This window comes from Siniperca chuatsi, linkage group LG4 (genome assembly GCF_020085105.1).
Source record: "Siniperca chuatsi isolate FFG_IHB_CAS linkage group LG4, ASM2008510v1, whole genome shotgun sequence".
Classification (NCBI taxonomy): Eukaryota; Metazoa; Chordata; class Actinopteri; order Centrarchiformes; family Sinipercidae; genus Siniperca; species Siniperca chuatsi.
This window is the reverse complement of record NC_058045.1, coordinates 23,788,767-23,800,902: the sequence shown is the minus strand read 5'-3', so window position 1 is coordinate 23,800,902 and position 12,136 is coordinate 23,788,767. Positions and strand designations below refer to the sequence as shown.

The 12,136-nt window shown below is 42.3% G+C and overlaps 2 protein-coding genes across 8 annotated transcripts in view; both read left to right on the top strand.

Annotated features, from left to right (window-relative positions):
* The window catches only part of jph3b (junctophilin 3b), a 51,457-nt gene extending 47,329 nt beyond the window's left edge, over positions 1–4,128 (top strand). Inside the window, 1 exon segment of the mRNA XM_044194969.1 lies at positions 2,323–4,128. Within this exon segment, the coding sequence (XP_044050904.1) occupies positions 2,323–2,403 (81 nt within the window). The 3' untranslated portion in view covers positions 2,404–4,128.
* Positions 4,129–5,848: 1,720 nt separating this feature from the next.
* Positions 5,849–12,136, top strand: part of zcchc14 (zinc finger, CCHC domain containing 14) — a 37,452-nt gene continuing 31,164 nt past the window's right edge. For 4 of the 7 annotated variants that reach the window (XM_044194962.1, XM_044194968.1, XM_044194964.1 and 1 more), the window contains exons 1-3: positions 5,850–7,594; positions 9,381–9,602; positions 11,009–11,071. In XM_044194962.1, the coding sequence (XP_044050897.1) occupies positions 7,100–7,594; positions 9,381–9,602; positions 11,009–11,071 (780 nt within the window). In that variant the 5' untranslated portion in view covers positions 5,850–7,099. Of the gene's footprint in view, positions 7,595–9,380; positions 9,603–11,008; positions 11,072–12,136 lie in introns of all 7 variants that reach the window. The other 3 variants (XM_044194965.1, XM_044194966.1, XM_044194967.1) reach the window with 3 other exon arrangements.

Here is a 12,136-nt window from a genome sequence, read left to right as displayed (position 1 = left end):
AACCTTGTTAGCATCCACTCTGGACAGATTCATTTACAACAATGTTGCACTAATGCTGCTTAATATCAGTGTGTCGTGTTACTCAGAGTTCATTTTCTCTCTCCCACTGCAGCTATTGTTAAAATTATTTTAGAAGCAGACTTAATTAAAACCATAGGTCTTCTGCACCTCATCTTTGGGTAAATTCCTTAATAAGACCAAAATACACTCTATGTAGATATTAGTAAAATGTTTAATTTTCAAGCAAGGGAGACTACTTAACTACTTGAGGGATTCTGCGTGGGGTAAAAAAAAACAACAACTGCTGCATCGATGATAATGTCAATGATTATACTAGATTCACTTTCACATATTTACCCAGAGTGGACAGGTGGTCAGAAAGACCGGCCTTCACCCACATGACCCAGGTTGTCAGTAAGCATCTGCTGAAGTGTCATCGAGCAAGATACTGCTCCAGGCTGCTGTTCTGCAGCAGAGCTTGCCCTCTGACCTCACTCTGTCAGAGAAGATAGGCTTCCCTGTGGGATCAACACAGGATTGTATTATTTATCTTAAGATGCAAATTGCTCCTTCATCATTGCACTGCATCCATGTATCATCATTGCTGTTAGGACTTCAAAAAGACAAATATTAAACAGCATTACAATTTATTCCTTTTTCGTGACGTTTGTTTTAGATGTGATCATTTGTATTATGTCATGTTTCCAGAAACCACCAAGACAATGCAAACCAGAAGAAGAGTGGTACAGTGGAAAGTGAATCTATTAAGTAATAATATCTTGTTAGATTGTGTGAGGAAGTGGGTTGGCATGTCTAGTATAGCTCTTGAATGGTTTTCTCCCTATTTATCTAATCGCCACTTCTTTGTATCCATCGCTGACAAGGTGTCTAATTGTGTTGATCTTGCTGTGGAGTTCCTCAAGGCTCAATCCTGGGACATGCTCCCTTTAGGGCACATTATCCATCCTCTTATCATTGAGCTGGACATCATCGGCACAGCAATGTATTTGTGAAAGTGGAGGAATTTTCAAATTTGGCTATTTTACGTGATTGTTTTTAATGAGATCAGTGCCTGGAGTTTCCTGCAGTTAAATCACAAAACAGAAGTTCTTGTGTTTGCTCCAAACCAGACCTTATTTCAACAGCACAAACGGTCCCTGGCTTCTAACTCAAAGGTGTTTTCCAGAAACCTAAAGGGATCATTTTTGATTCCTAATTGAACTTTGAGAAACATCTTAAGTCCGTTATTCAGTCACGTTATTTTCAATTAAGAAACATTGCCAAGCTATGCCCCTTTTATCTTTCAAACAGCTTGAACAATTTGGCCCCATCCTATTAATAATGAGTACTTGCTTATCCTGATTTGTTCATATTCTTTAACAATTTTTGCTTGTTTTTGTATTTATTCAAATTTGTATTGTCTTTTTTGTAACCTTGGGTCAGTTTTACTTACTTAAATACTATTTCTAAAAGAATATGGGCTAGATAGAGTGACCACACATTGTATATCGGTACTGTAGGCTGATTTGTGAGTATACCCAATACTTAGAAAAAGAGGTGGGCTTTCTCCACATATCTGAAGAGAACATCAACCACACTGTGGTAGGCATTTACTCATAAAAAGCTCCAAATTAATTCGTTTTAGCATCACACAGCAGCACTAAAGCCAGTATCAACATTTATTCAATACAGGAGAATATTGCTGCTGCTTCAAAATGCCACGGCATTGTATTTAACTGACCCATGTATTTGAGTTAATTTGTATTTTTTTTTGAAAAGGTTTTATAAACCCCAGGGCTGTAGGATTTTCTGAACCAGTAAGGAGCCTCCTCCAGCTGAAGCGACAGTTACCAGAATTCAACTGACAGCGGTGGGATGATTGATGTGCATGCAGTTATGCAAGGTGCAATGAACGAGACGTTAAAAGTGTGAAATTATTTCAACAACAACAAAAAACCTGTTAATCATCAGCAATTTCATAGAAATGCATTGATAAAATAGAGGAGAATCATCAACCTTTTAAAACAGTGGTTTGGTCCTTTAAATTGCATTAAAGCAAAGCACCTTTCAGTTATTCCCCTTATACTGCATATTATGTTTATTGACATATTAATGGCCAACTGTGGTAATAAGAAGTGTCTTATGCTTTGCTTTGGTAAAAAAGGTAAAGGGATGAATATAAATGGCTGTGTGTACATCTGTATGTGTTAGCAGGTTAGATATACTGTGTGTATGAAAACAGCCTTGTGTGTGAGCTTTGTGTGTGTGTCCTTATTATTGACACTCTCCGCTTTTCTCTCTTTCTCTCTCTCTCCCACGCAGGCCTACAGCTCTATCCTGGTTGTCATGGTGATTCTGCTCAACATTGGAGTGGCTATTTTGTTTATCCACTTTTTTATTTAAAGACAGCACTGCTTTCAGAGTCAGCCTATCTATGCTACAACAACTATAAATTCATATGAGTATTACAATGAATCTGCTGCCCTTTCGTGTTCCTGGCGAGAGGACTGCAACTGGCTGAAGGAAGACTAGGACCAAGGAGGGCTCCGTCATCATTTGGGCTAAAGGTGGCTAACCTGGGCTAACCTCAGCTTACCTTGGTCCAGTCTTCGTGAAAGAGTGCGTAGCCCAAAGGAGTGGATGAAAGAAGGGTAAAGCAGTCCAGGTAACTGGACTATAGGAAAATAATATAGTCCAGAAACTGGACTTAAGGGAGCTTCTTTAGTTCACAAAGAAACTTAAATGGACTGAACTGGTCTGATCCCCAGGCCACGCGAGCTGCAGCTGGCATTACAGCTAGAAGACTGCTTCCACTGTCTGCAGACAGGACTGACGAGACTTTTTCATCTTCAAATCATAGTTTTCAACAAATTTGTAACTTATAATTTATTTATTAACATTTTCTCTCATGTACAATATGTTGATGGATATATTCTTTATTTTGTTACCCTCCACCCCTCTTTATATAACTCCTGCCTTTTGGTTCCTCTGCCTGCCCAGGTGTTGTTACTGATGGTTCAAGCTGTGTGTTCATGTGTGTGTGAGTCTATGTAAGACTCAGGAGCTGACGAGTGTGTGCTGCCTGGATACATGGTTAATGGCTCCCTGTCCACACACACATACACACACACACACACACACACACACACACACACACACACACACACACACACGCACTCTTTGCTTTTACCCCATCCCTCTCATTCATCCCGCTATGAGGTCTGTCTCCTCTCATTCTTCATCTCATGCTGGGAGTGAGAAAGTTTGTGTGTGTCAACAAATGAGTGCATGCGTATTTGCATCTCTGCATACTGTATATACAGTATGTTTGCAGTGTACATGTGTGTAAATGGGTTTTTGTGCGGAATGTGAGCGTGTTTGCATCTGTATCAAGCTGCCTTGTCTTTTCCAGGATTGTGTGTGTATGTATGTGCATCTGTGCGTGGTCTCCAAGTAGCTCAGTGGCCTTTCACGCTGTTCATGAACTTTACAAGAGCATCTCATGAGGACACAGTCACTGCTCATCCACATCTAGCCTACTAGCATCAGCTGACAGCTGCGCTCTCTCCGTCTCTCCCTCCTACTCTCTCCCACCTCCACACACACCAGTCAGAGGATGGAGCTTCCTCTGAGTTGGTGGTAGTTCAAGACAGACCGTCCTTGGCAAAGCCCTGCGCCTACTGTACTGCTAGCAGAGGTATTTAGAGGCAGTACTGCATAAATCGAAGCAAAGCCTGTATGTCCGACACCGGAAATATGGCTTTAAAGACAATATCATATTGATAAATCAGTGTCTCCCACTGCTTGTCTCCAAACTTAACCTAAAGGCAAGATCTTTTATACTATAATTGCAAGATGTCTGAAAAAAATACTAGTCGCCACCTGCCTTGCTTTTGTAGCGCAAATTGATAAAAGTACAACAATGCATGCATATGTACTGTAATATCTTAGTTGTGCGTTGAATCTGAAAGCAAAAAAAGCTTCAGAAGCACTCGCGACATGTTAAGTTTTGATATGAGCAGTGTCTGGAGAGAAGCCTATTTATCATGAAGATGGGATAAAACAGCAGTCAGCATTTATTTTACGGACTGTTATTGATTTTTTCTGGATTAAATGAAACCAATTGAAGCCTCTATGTGTGTTTAAGTGATACTCCGAGCAGCCTGACAGGAACAAACTATTTGAAAGGATTTTGGTGAAATGATGCAAATCTGTTGCAGTGTAGAAGCAAGCAGTGGCCAAGATTGAAGTCAGGATTTACCGCTTCCATTCCTCAGCTTCTCCTCCAACGATCCAAGACCCTCAATGACAAACCGTCACAAATACCAGTCACAATTTGTCTATTTTTATAGCTGAGTGAAGACACTGGGTTTTTCTGTGTGTGTGTGCGTGTCTCAAACCCATCTGGCAGACCAGCCTCTGTGTTTGTTTGCATGTGTGCACATGAACGCTCATCTGAATGTGTGAACATGTGTGTGCATCCTACTCCGTCCACGTGATGGGATGGCTGATCCTGTTGCCATCGGTAACAACGTCCAGGGGGCAGGGAGGCTCGCTGTTGTTTTTCTGTCTGACAGCGTTTCTCAAACTGTGGATTGGAACTCAAACTCGGCTGTAGGCTCTGGTGTTTCCCCACATTATTACAAGAGTACAGTCTAATGTGCCTGCACCCCGAGAGGCAATACAATATATTTGGGTTTCATTCATTTCATTTGGGTCCCAGACTGAAGCTCTGCTGTATGCCATCAGCCTGGTGACGATGCCCTGCACCACCCTGTTAGTCCGCAGCATGCTACAGCATGCCAAGCTTTCTCTCTATAGTTTGACTCTACTCTTTCTTTCTTTCTTTCTTTCTTTCTTTCTTTCTGTTTCTGGGAATTACTCTGTTTTGTTTTTGAGTTATGTGGAGAAAATAATGAAAGTGTTTGAAAGAAAATGACTCTTGGCTCTTGTGTTTTTAATCTTTCTCTTTCTTTGTGTTGCTGTGTTGTGTTTACATACTTTTTGTGTGTGCGATTGTGTGTTAGGCAGCATCTCTGATGCAGAGAGGGGTACGGTTACTATAGCAACCTTAAATGAATTTTTCCTCCTTCAGCTGGGTGTGGGGCCTGTGTCTGGGGGCGGGGTTTACCTCTAGAGTCCAATGTTCTCAATGAGAGGGAGGATGGAGGGAGGCTGTAACGATGGAGAAGAAGAGAAACAAGTGAAGAATGACACAGAAGGGCATGGTGAGGGAAAACATGAGGCAATACATGTTATATCAAGTAAAGCTGTGTTTATTCAACATTTTAAAACACTTTTTGTTGTGTGATGTTTTTATCATCTGTGACAAGGCATGGTCAGGTGTCATGATGGATGCAACACCACATCCATCAGCGAGTGTGCTGCCGCCTCAGGTTTCAACATGGACATCTGACGCCATCTTCTGGTCCTATATATGAACTACAAAATAACCAAGGGGCTTCACTATAGGACACTGAGGAGAAAGATGCTATGTAACTATACATATAATAAGGATTATTGCTGCTGCCATGTAGGAAATAAAGTATGTTAATATATACAGTGGCTTTAGTGAACCACCCGCCGGACTGACATAAACTATATTTCTTCAGGCTAATATTACCCTTTGATACTCATCTCTGTGACTTCATGGATGAATTTTCTTATTTATGGCATTTTAAAATCTTATAACAACACCAGTCCTTAAATATTTCAGCATCGTTATGTGTTTGTATTTGTAATAGTCGGTGGTGACCGCCATGGTACTTTCTAATAAGATTTCCTTTCTTTAGCTAAAGTAGCCTACCTTGTACTCTGTACCTTGTATATCTGAACAGGCTAGCTTCCTTCTAAAACTCCAAAAGTAACACTACTAAAAGTAATAACTAAATAAGTCGTAGGGGATGTAGAACATAACTTTCTTGGTGAGACTATCAAACTAAATAGATTATATAGCATCAGTTTCACGTGTATCTGGCACTTTAAAGCTTCAGTAACTAAGCTGAGATATGTATGAGCGCATAAGAAAAAGATGTGAAATAGCAGGGCAGCGGATATACCTCTGAGCCAATCACAAGAGAGCTCTTGAATACAGACGGGACTCGCAGCCAATCAAAGGAGACATTTCTGTATTGTGGGCTGGTCTTGCTGCCAGAGTTGGGATAATGTTATACACAGCTGTTTTTTTTTCGATTTCAAGACTCATGGCAGAATGCGGGCAGCATAAAACTACATTTTGCACTAAATTCATTCACGGATACTGAGCAAAAGCTCTAGTAGGCTATCATCTGTGAGGTTGTCTTTCAGCAGCGCCGTTTGATGAGGTAATGTCTCGGAAATGTTAATGTTATTTCCAGTGGCGGCAGCAGCTTTGGGCCACACTAGTTTTGTTTTTAAACTTTAAACCCAGCACAGTCTTGCTAGCGGCTGGGACTTTGTCGCTGGGCTTCAGCCGACGGTTCCATGCGCAAGTTGTGAAAAACCATGAGGACAGAGGAACAACTCTACAGGAAGGGCAGTGTGTGCAGTGCGGGGCAGGAGAGCGGGGCGGCTCTCTGTATGGTCGAGCGTCTCCTTGAATGGGGCGGTGTGTTTTGAACATCTCTACCATTCTGCAAGAGCTGTTTCTGTGCCGTCAGGGGGGCAGCGGTCCGACCGGCGGGGAGGGACACGGCGGAGGGACTCCTGGCTGCCGAGCTACGCGTTGAACACAAACCAGAGCACTTTGGCTGCACATGAGGCGACTTGGTGAGATTATGGTTTATGGAAAGGCCTGCTGCTCAGTCGCCGCTGATCCAACAAAGGAAACGACTGTTGCTTCCTTCATGCCACTGCTGTGGCCAGAGTGTGTGGAAACAGACACTGGGAGTGTGGAGTGAGGGACAGCGTCAGTCACAACTTAAGTTCAAGTTGACTAATTAGCTCTGATTTTATGGCCACTCGAGAGTAGCGCTGCTCGCGCGCGCCTGCGCAATTACGCACGTACACATACACTCGCGCTTCCTTTGTTGTGAAGTTTACTCTCAGTTGAAAGTCTTGACTTTTTCCATTCCAGTTGTTGTCAGAACAATAACAGTTCCGTTTGAGTGGATGTGTGAGGATGGTGGAGAGCCGGAGCTGTGTCCAGAGGGAGGGAGTGTACCGCTGGTTCTCCTCCCTCACCTCAGCCCAGAGAGCCGAGTTCCTGTGCGGCCTTCTGGACCTCTGCGTCCCCATCGAGCTCCGCTTCCTCGGCTCCTGCCTGGAGGACTTGGCCCGCAAGGACTACCACTCCCTCCGGGATGCGGAGATCAAAGCCAACAACCCCGCCGACCTATCGGGCCTCACTAACATCACGGACGAGGTGGTGCGCAGCAAGCTGCTGGTGTCCCTCGCCCTGCTCGGCTCGGACAACAGGGAGGCGGCGGGAGTCCTGTACCGGACCCTGACTCACATAGACACGGTGATTAATAACTACGGCCTGGCTCTGAACGACGGGAGGACCGAGGAGCAGTTTCTCTTACTGTTCACCATGGCCTCTCACCACCCGGCCTTCAGCTTCCACCAGAAGCAGGTGCTGAGGCAGCAGCTCGGCCAGATCCAGGACATCCTACAGGTGAGAGGGATGCTCAAAGTGGAGAGCCACTAGATAGTTCACACCTGACATTCACAGGGTTACCAGGAGGAAGGAGCAGGGCCAGCTGTCTGACTGCATAAAATATCATTTGAAAATAATTTAAGCTATTTAAATCATTTTTTTCATCATCAGTGAAAAAAAAAATAGCTACGACTAAATTACATTCTTCAATGAAATCATTTTATATATATATTTATATAGAGTGAAGTGTACCAAATTCTGTGTAGATGGATAAGGACATACTGTACTGTAGTAGAGTTAATATTTGGGGAAGAAATGCAACTCTCTAACTTTTAGATGATCTGACACACAGAACTTGTTTTCCGCAAATCCAATTTAACTTGTCTAAATTCTCCCACTCAGATGCCAACACACCTGTGAAATGAGACAATGTAAGTATATGGGGACAGACTGTATTAGGTGATAAAAGTCTAATGTAGTGAAAGAGACTGAGAGTGTTTTCATGTGAGTTCTCTGTCAGAGGAAGTGAAAGCAGCTGCAAAAAACGGTCCTGTATAGTCTTATTAGTGTGAATGGCCTAAACAAAAAACAATAACCAGTGAAAGTTCTACTCAAAGGCTGACTGAGAACATTTGGTTTACCACTGTCTGAACAAAGGTTCTCATAAAGCAGGTGAGATGGCAGCATGGTGAACACGCTGCAGGCTGCTATGAATCCACATTTCTCTGACAAGGTGCTTCCTTCAAGATAAAAGACTCCTGTAAATTCAGAGCACTGGGCGTTGTTAACCAGTGTGGCGTGCGCTGAGTTATCACCACGTCCACCCATACGTCAGGCCCCTGGCCACAGGTGAGCTTTTCACCTGCTCAGAGGAAAAAAACGTCATTATAGCAGGTGAAACACAAAGTAATTTCAGGTTTTTCTGAGGCCTGGCAGAGGAAATGTGTTACAGATGAGTACAGCACACTGACTTGTTACCTACACACCAAAATTACAGGTGAGACATAGTCAGTGACAGGCTGCCTCAGTCAGGTGTTATTCAGTGGTGAACAAAGTAAATTACACGTTTGTAGGTGAAAGCTGACAGCGAGCAGGAGCTTATGATGTCGACCACAGCTCAGGTCAGATTCAAAAGATATTCTTGTCAGTTGACTTAGCTAAAAGAAGAATTTATGTCTTTTTTTAAACTGATCATCTTTCATTTACTGATGGCTTCCGTGATAAATTGCATTTTTGGCTATAAACTATAATGTCATGGCTCTCACAGCTGCAGTTTTTAATGATATCAAGCTGTGTTGGATTTATCATAAGAACATATCAGGTCAGAAACAACCAAGATAACCAGGTTACATCCACTAAATTCTAAAGTCTCACATTTAACCCTAATGTTGTGTTTGGGGTCCTCTTTAACAGCTCAAAAACATTGTTTTATCACCTTGATACTAAACGACGTTCCCTAATTTAATGACAATTGCTTAGAAACATGATTTTTAGCTGATGACGTGTTTCAGAAGTCCCCTACAGAAGCTTCTATTCCAGATTACTTCTGTTTGGGTTCTCAGAGGCCCCAGGTGAGAACATTAATCATTACGTCAAGTCAATTAAATTTATTTATTAAGCACATTTAAAACCAATAGTTGACCAAAGTGCGTTACAGAGATACTCTTCTTACAATGCCAACATGTTCTCATCTCTTGCGATACAGAGACTAGAGATAAGCAGAAAAAGAGATGACCCAACTTTCACATCTAACTCTAGCTGTGTTTCCCATTTGGCATCTTACTGAACATGTTGGTTGTTGCAGGTCAGCAGTGGAGGAGGAGGAGAGGCTCAAGCAGCAGGCCCTGGTGGGGATCGAGCTGCCGTCTGTTACGCTCAGCCACATCACCACTATCACCATCAGACCTTGTCCCTGCCTCTGGCCTCGTTGTCCTCCTCTGCCTGCTCCCTGCCTGATGCCAGCGCTGCCTACCTGCCTCTGTCTGCCTGCCAACCCTGCCAGACACACTGCACCTGCTGGCACAAGGTAGGGAGCAACAGAGCCAGAGTTTAGTGGGCTGTGTGTGTGTTCATGTACATTTAACAGTAGAGCAAGTTTCAATTCTTAAAGAAATAAAACAAATATGTAAAAATTTAATTGATGGGTCATTTGGGGTTCTGGTAGTTTTATCTTCCTTATTAATATTTTGAGTCTGTCTACAGTTGACTTCCATTCCAGTAGGGAGTGCATACAAAAGTGTAGTATGCGCTGTAAAGTGTAGCTTTCATTGGAGTGAATGGACTGCCATTCCTTATCCATTGTTTAATACATCTGTTTGTTCCTACAAACTGAAAGCTTTCTGCAAGTTCAATTAGAATTCGTGGCAAGTGTGCTTGAATTTCTATTGATGTATGATAGTCATTTTAGTTGTTTTTTATTGGGATTGAAACTGCATTTTAAAAAAAGATTTTAAAGTTGTTGTTAATAATGGATACTAAATACATGCAAATGTACAAAAATACAACAAAAATTAATTTCACCAAAATTTCAAACGTTCAGTGGACAATATACTGTGTAGGTGTAATATATTAAAGGTACCCTGTGGTGTTTTTGACCACTGGTGTTGCTATAGAGCAATGTTTTGATGAGCAGGTTCTCGTGTTATTTACATCTCACGCTCTACTCGCACACCCATGAGGCTCCACTGATTGACAGTTGGTGGCGGTAACGTGCCAAGAACCGTAGCACGTGTGAGCAAAATGCGAGAAGAAGACCGCTAGCTAGCATCATCACAGATTTAAAAAAATGTATTCAACATGTTTGTTAGACCTCAAGTTTACACACTATGGGGCCAGTTTTCGTGGCAGCACAACGACCAGTGCAAGCAGCGCTCTAACCGTCTGGTATTTTACTGACCTTGAAATTGGCTTTGCCTGTCTGTGTGGTGCCTAGCGCACTATGCACAGGTGGGAGGGATTTCGGTCTTAGACTTTGCACTAAGAATAGGTGTATCTGAACCATGTCTGTTTCTGGAGCAACGTCAGTCTGCTGTCAGTCTGGTGATTTTATCACCAACAGCAAACGAAACACTCCAGCGATGACGGAATAATGCTTAAAATGTAAGTAAACTATTTTAATCAAATACTCTACAACCAGTAGATGTGTTTAAATTGAAACTTTGGTAAATCAGTCAACATTTATCTAGAAAATAATACGAGTGATTCTTCCAGTAACAGCTGTCCAGAGCTCCTCTATACTGTATGAAAAGTTTCTCCATCAGTTCATTAAATCCCTGCAGCCATCTGAAGGCAGCAGGACAGATACTGTATGGTGATAAATCTGCAGCTTCTGACTTGAGCGTGCAGTGCCATTACGCACGGCCGAACGACACCAGACTGCTTCAAAATAGCCACACACACCAGACCGGTCAGTTATAATTTGGTTTTCTGTAGTTTATGCAGGAGATGTCGGATTACAGCAAAAGTGGCGTTGCAACAACAAGACAACAAGATAAGGTAAGCTGACAGGTTATCATAGATGAGTAGCTAATTAATGTTCCACGGCCAGAAAAAAACCCTATTCGGTTGGTTAACTACTAAGTTATTCTTCTGGATATTACAAAAAGTGTCACTTGTTTGCTGGAGGATTTTTGCAAGTATAGAGCTAACACACACACACACACCAGGTGTTTTGAGTTGCACAACGTAAAAGCATTAATGAACTGGCTCCAGACTGAACAGCTGTTGCGTCATATCAATTAGAAAAACAAACAAGAAATGCAAGGTAAACATATGATATGTGATAAACATGATTATCATCAGGAAAATGAGGATAAGGGCCCAGGAAGGATTTACTTTTGACACTTCTTCGGGGTAAAACCGTTCACTTCAGCTTATCCCAGCTCAGTTTTCCATTCATAAAACACATACTGTGTATATTAACCCTCATAAGCTGCGAGCTGTATTTGTGTGTATGTACAGGTGCACAAACGGGTGTGTGAAAGGTGTTAAAGAACATGTGGGAATACAAACAAAACAATGATGTCCATATCTTAGACGTTCATAATTACCCTGAATTTCTTGACTTTTCACCTTTTTATGACCAGTCTAATGACTAGTCCTAAGCTAACAGAACTAGACGTGGAGTTTGAACCATCAACCGTCTTCCTGGCGATGAGCCAAATCCCTATCATGTGATAAATGTTTTGAAATGTGCAGAAAACTACTCTTCTTGTAAAACAAACAAACAACAAAATCAAAAATGTCCAAATATTGATGATAAAAGAGGACAGGAAGAAAAAGACTGTAGTTGTTTACCACCAAATGTGGTCGCTTTTCCTGGATGTGTTGTAATGAAATGTGGAGATCATAGGGGGAGGGAGAGGAGGGGATTTCCCAGTGATGCGAGGAACTGAGTGGTTCATTAACCCTCTGTTACAATAACATGTGGGATCATCCTGCAGAGAGGGATTCTTTGGTCACGAATCAGGACTTGGAAGAGACAGAAATTGACACTCTATCAACGCGAGCAAGATGAAGAGTTAAAGAAGCAGACAGGCACACTGTTTGAACATGTGTGAG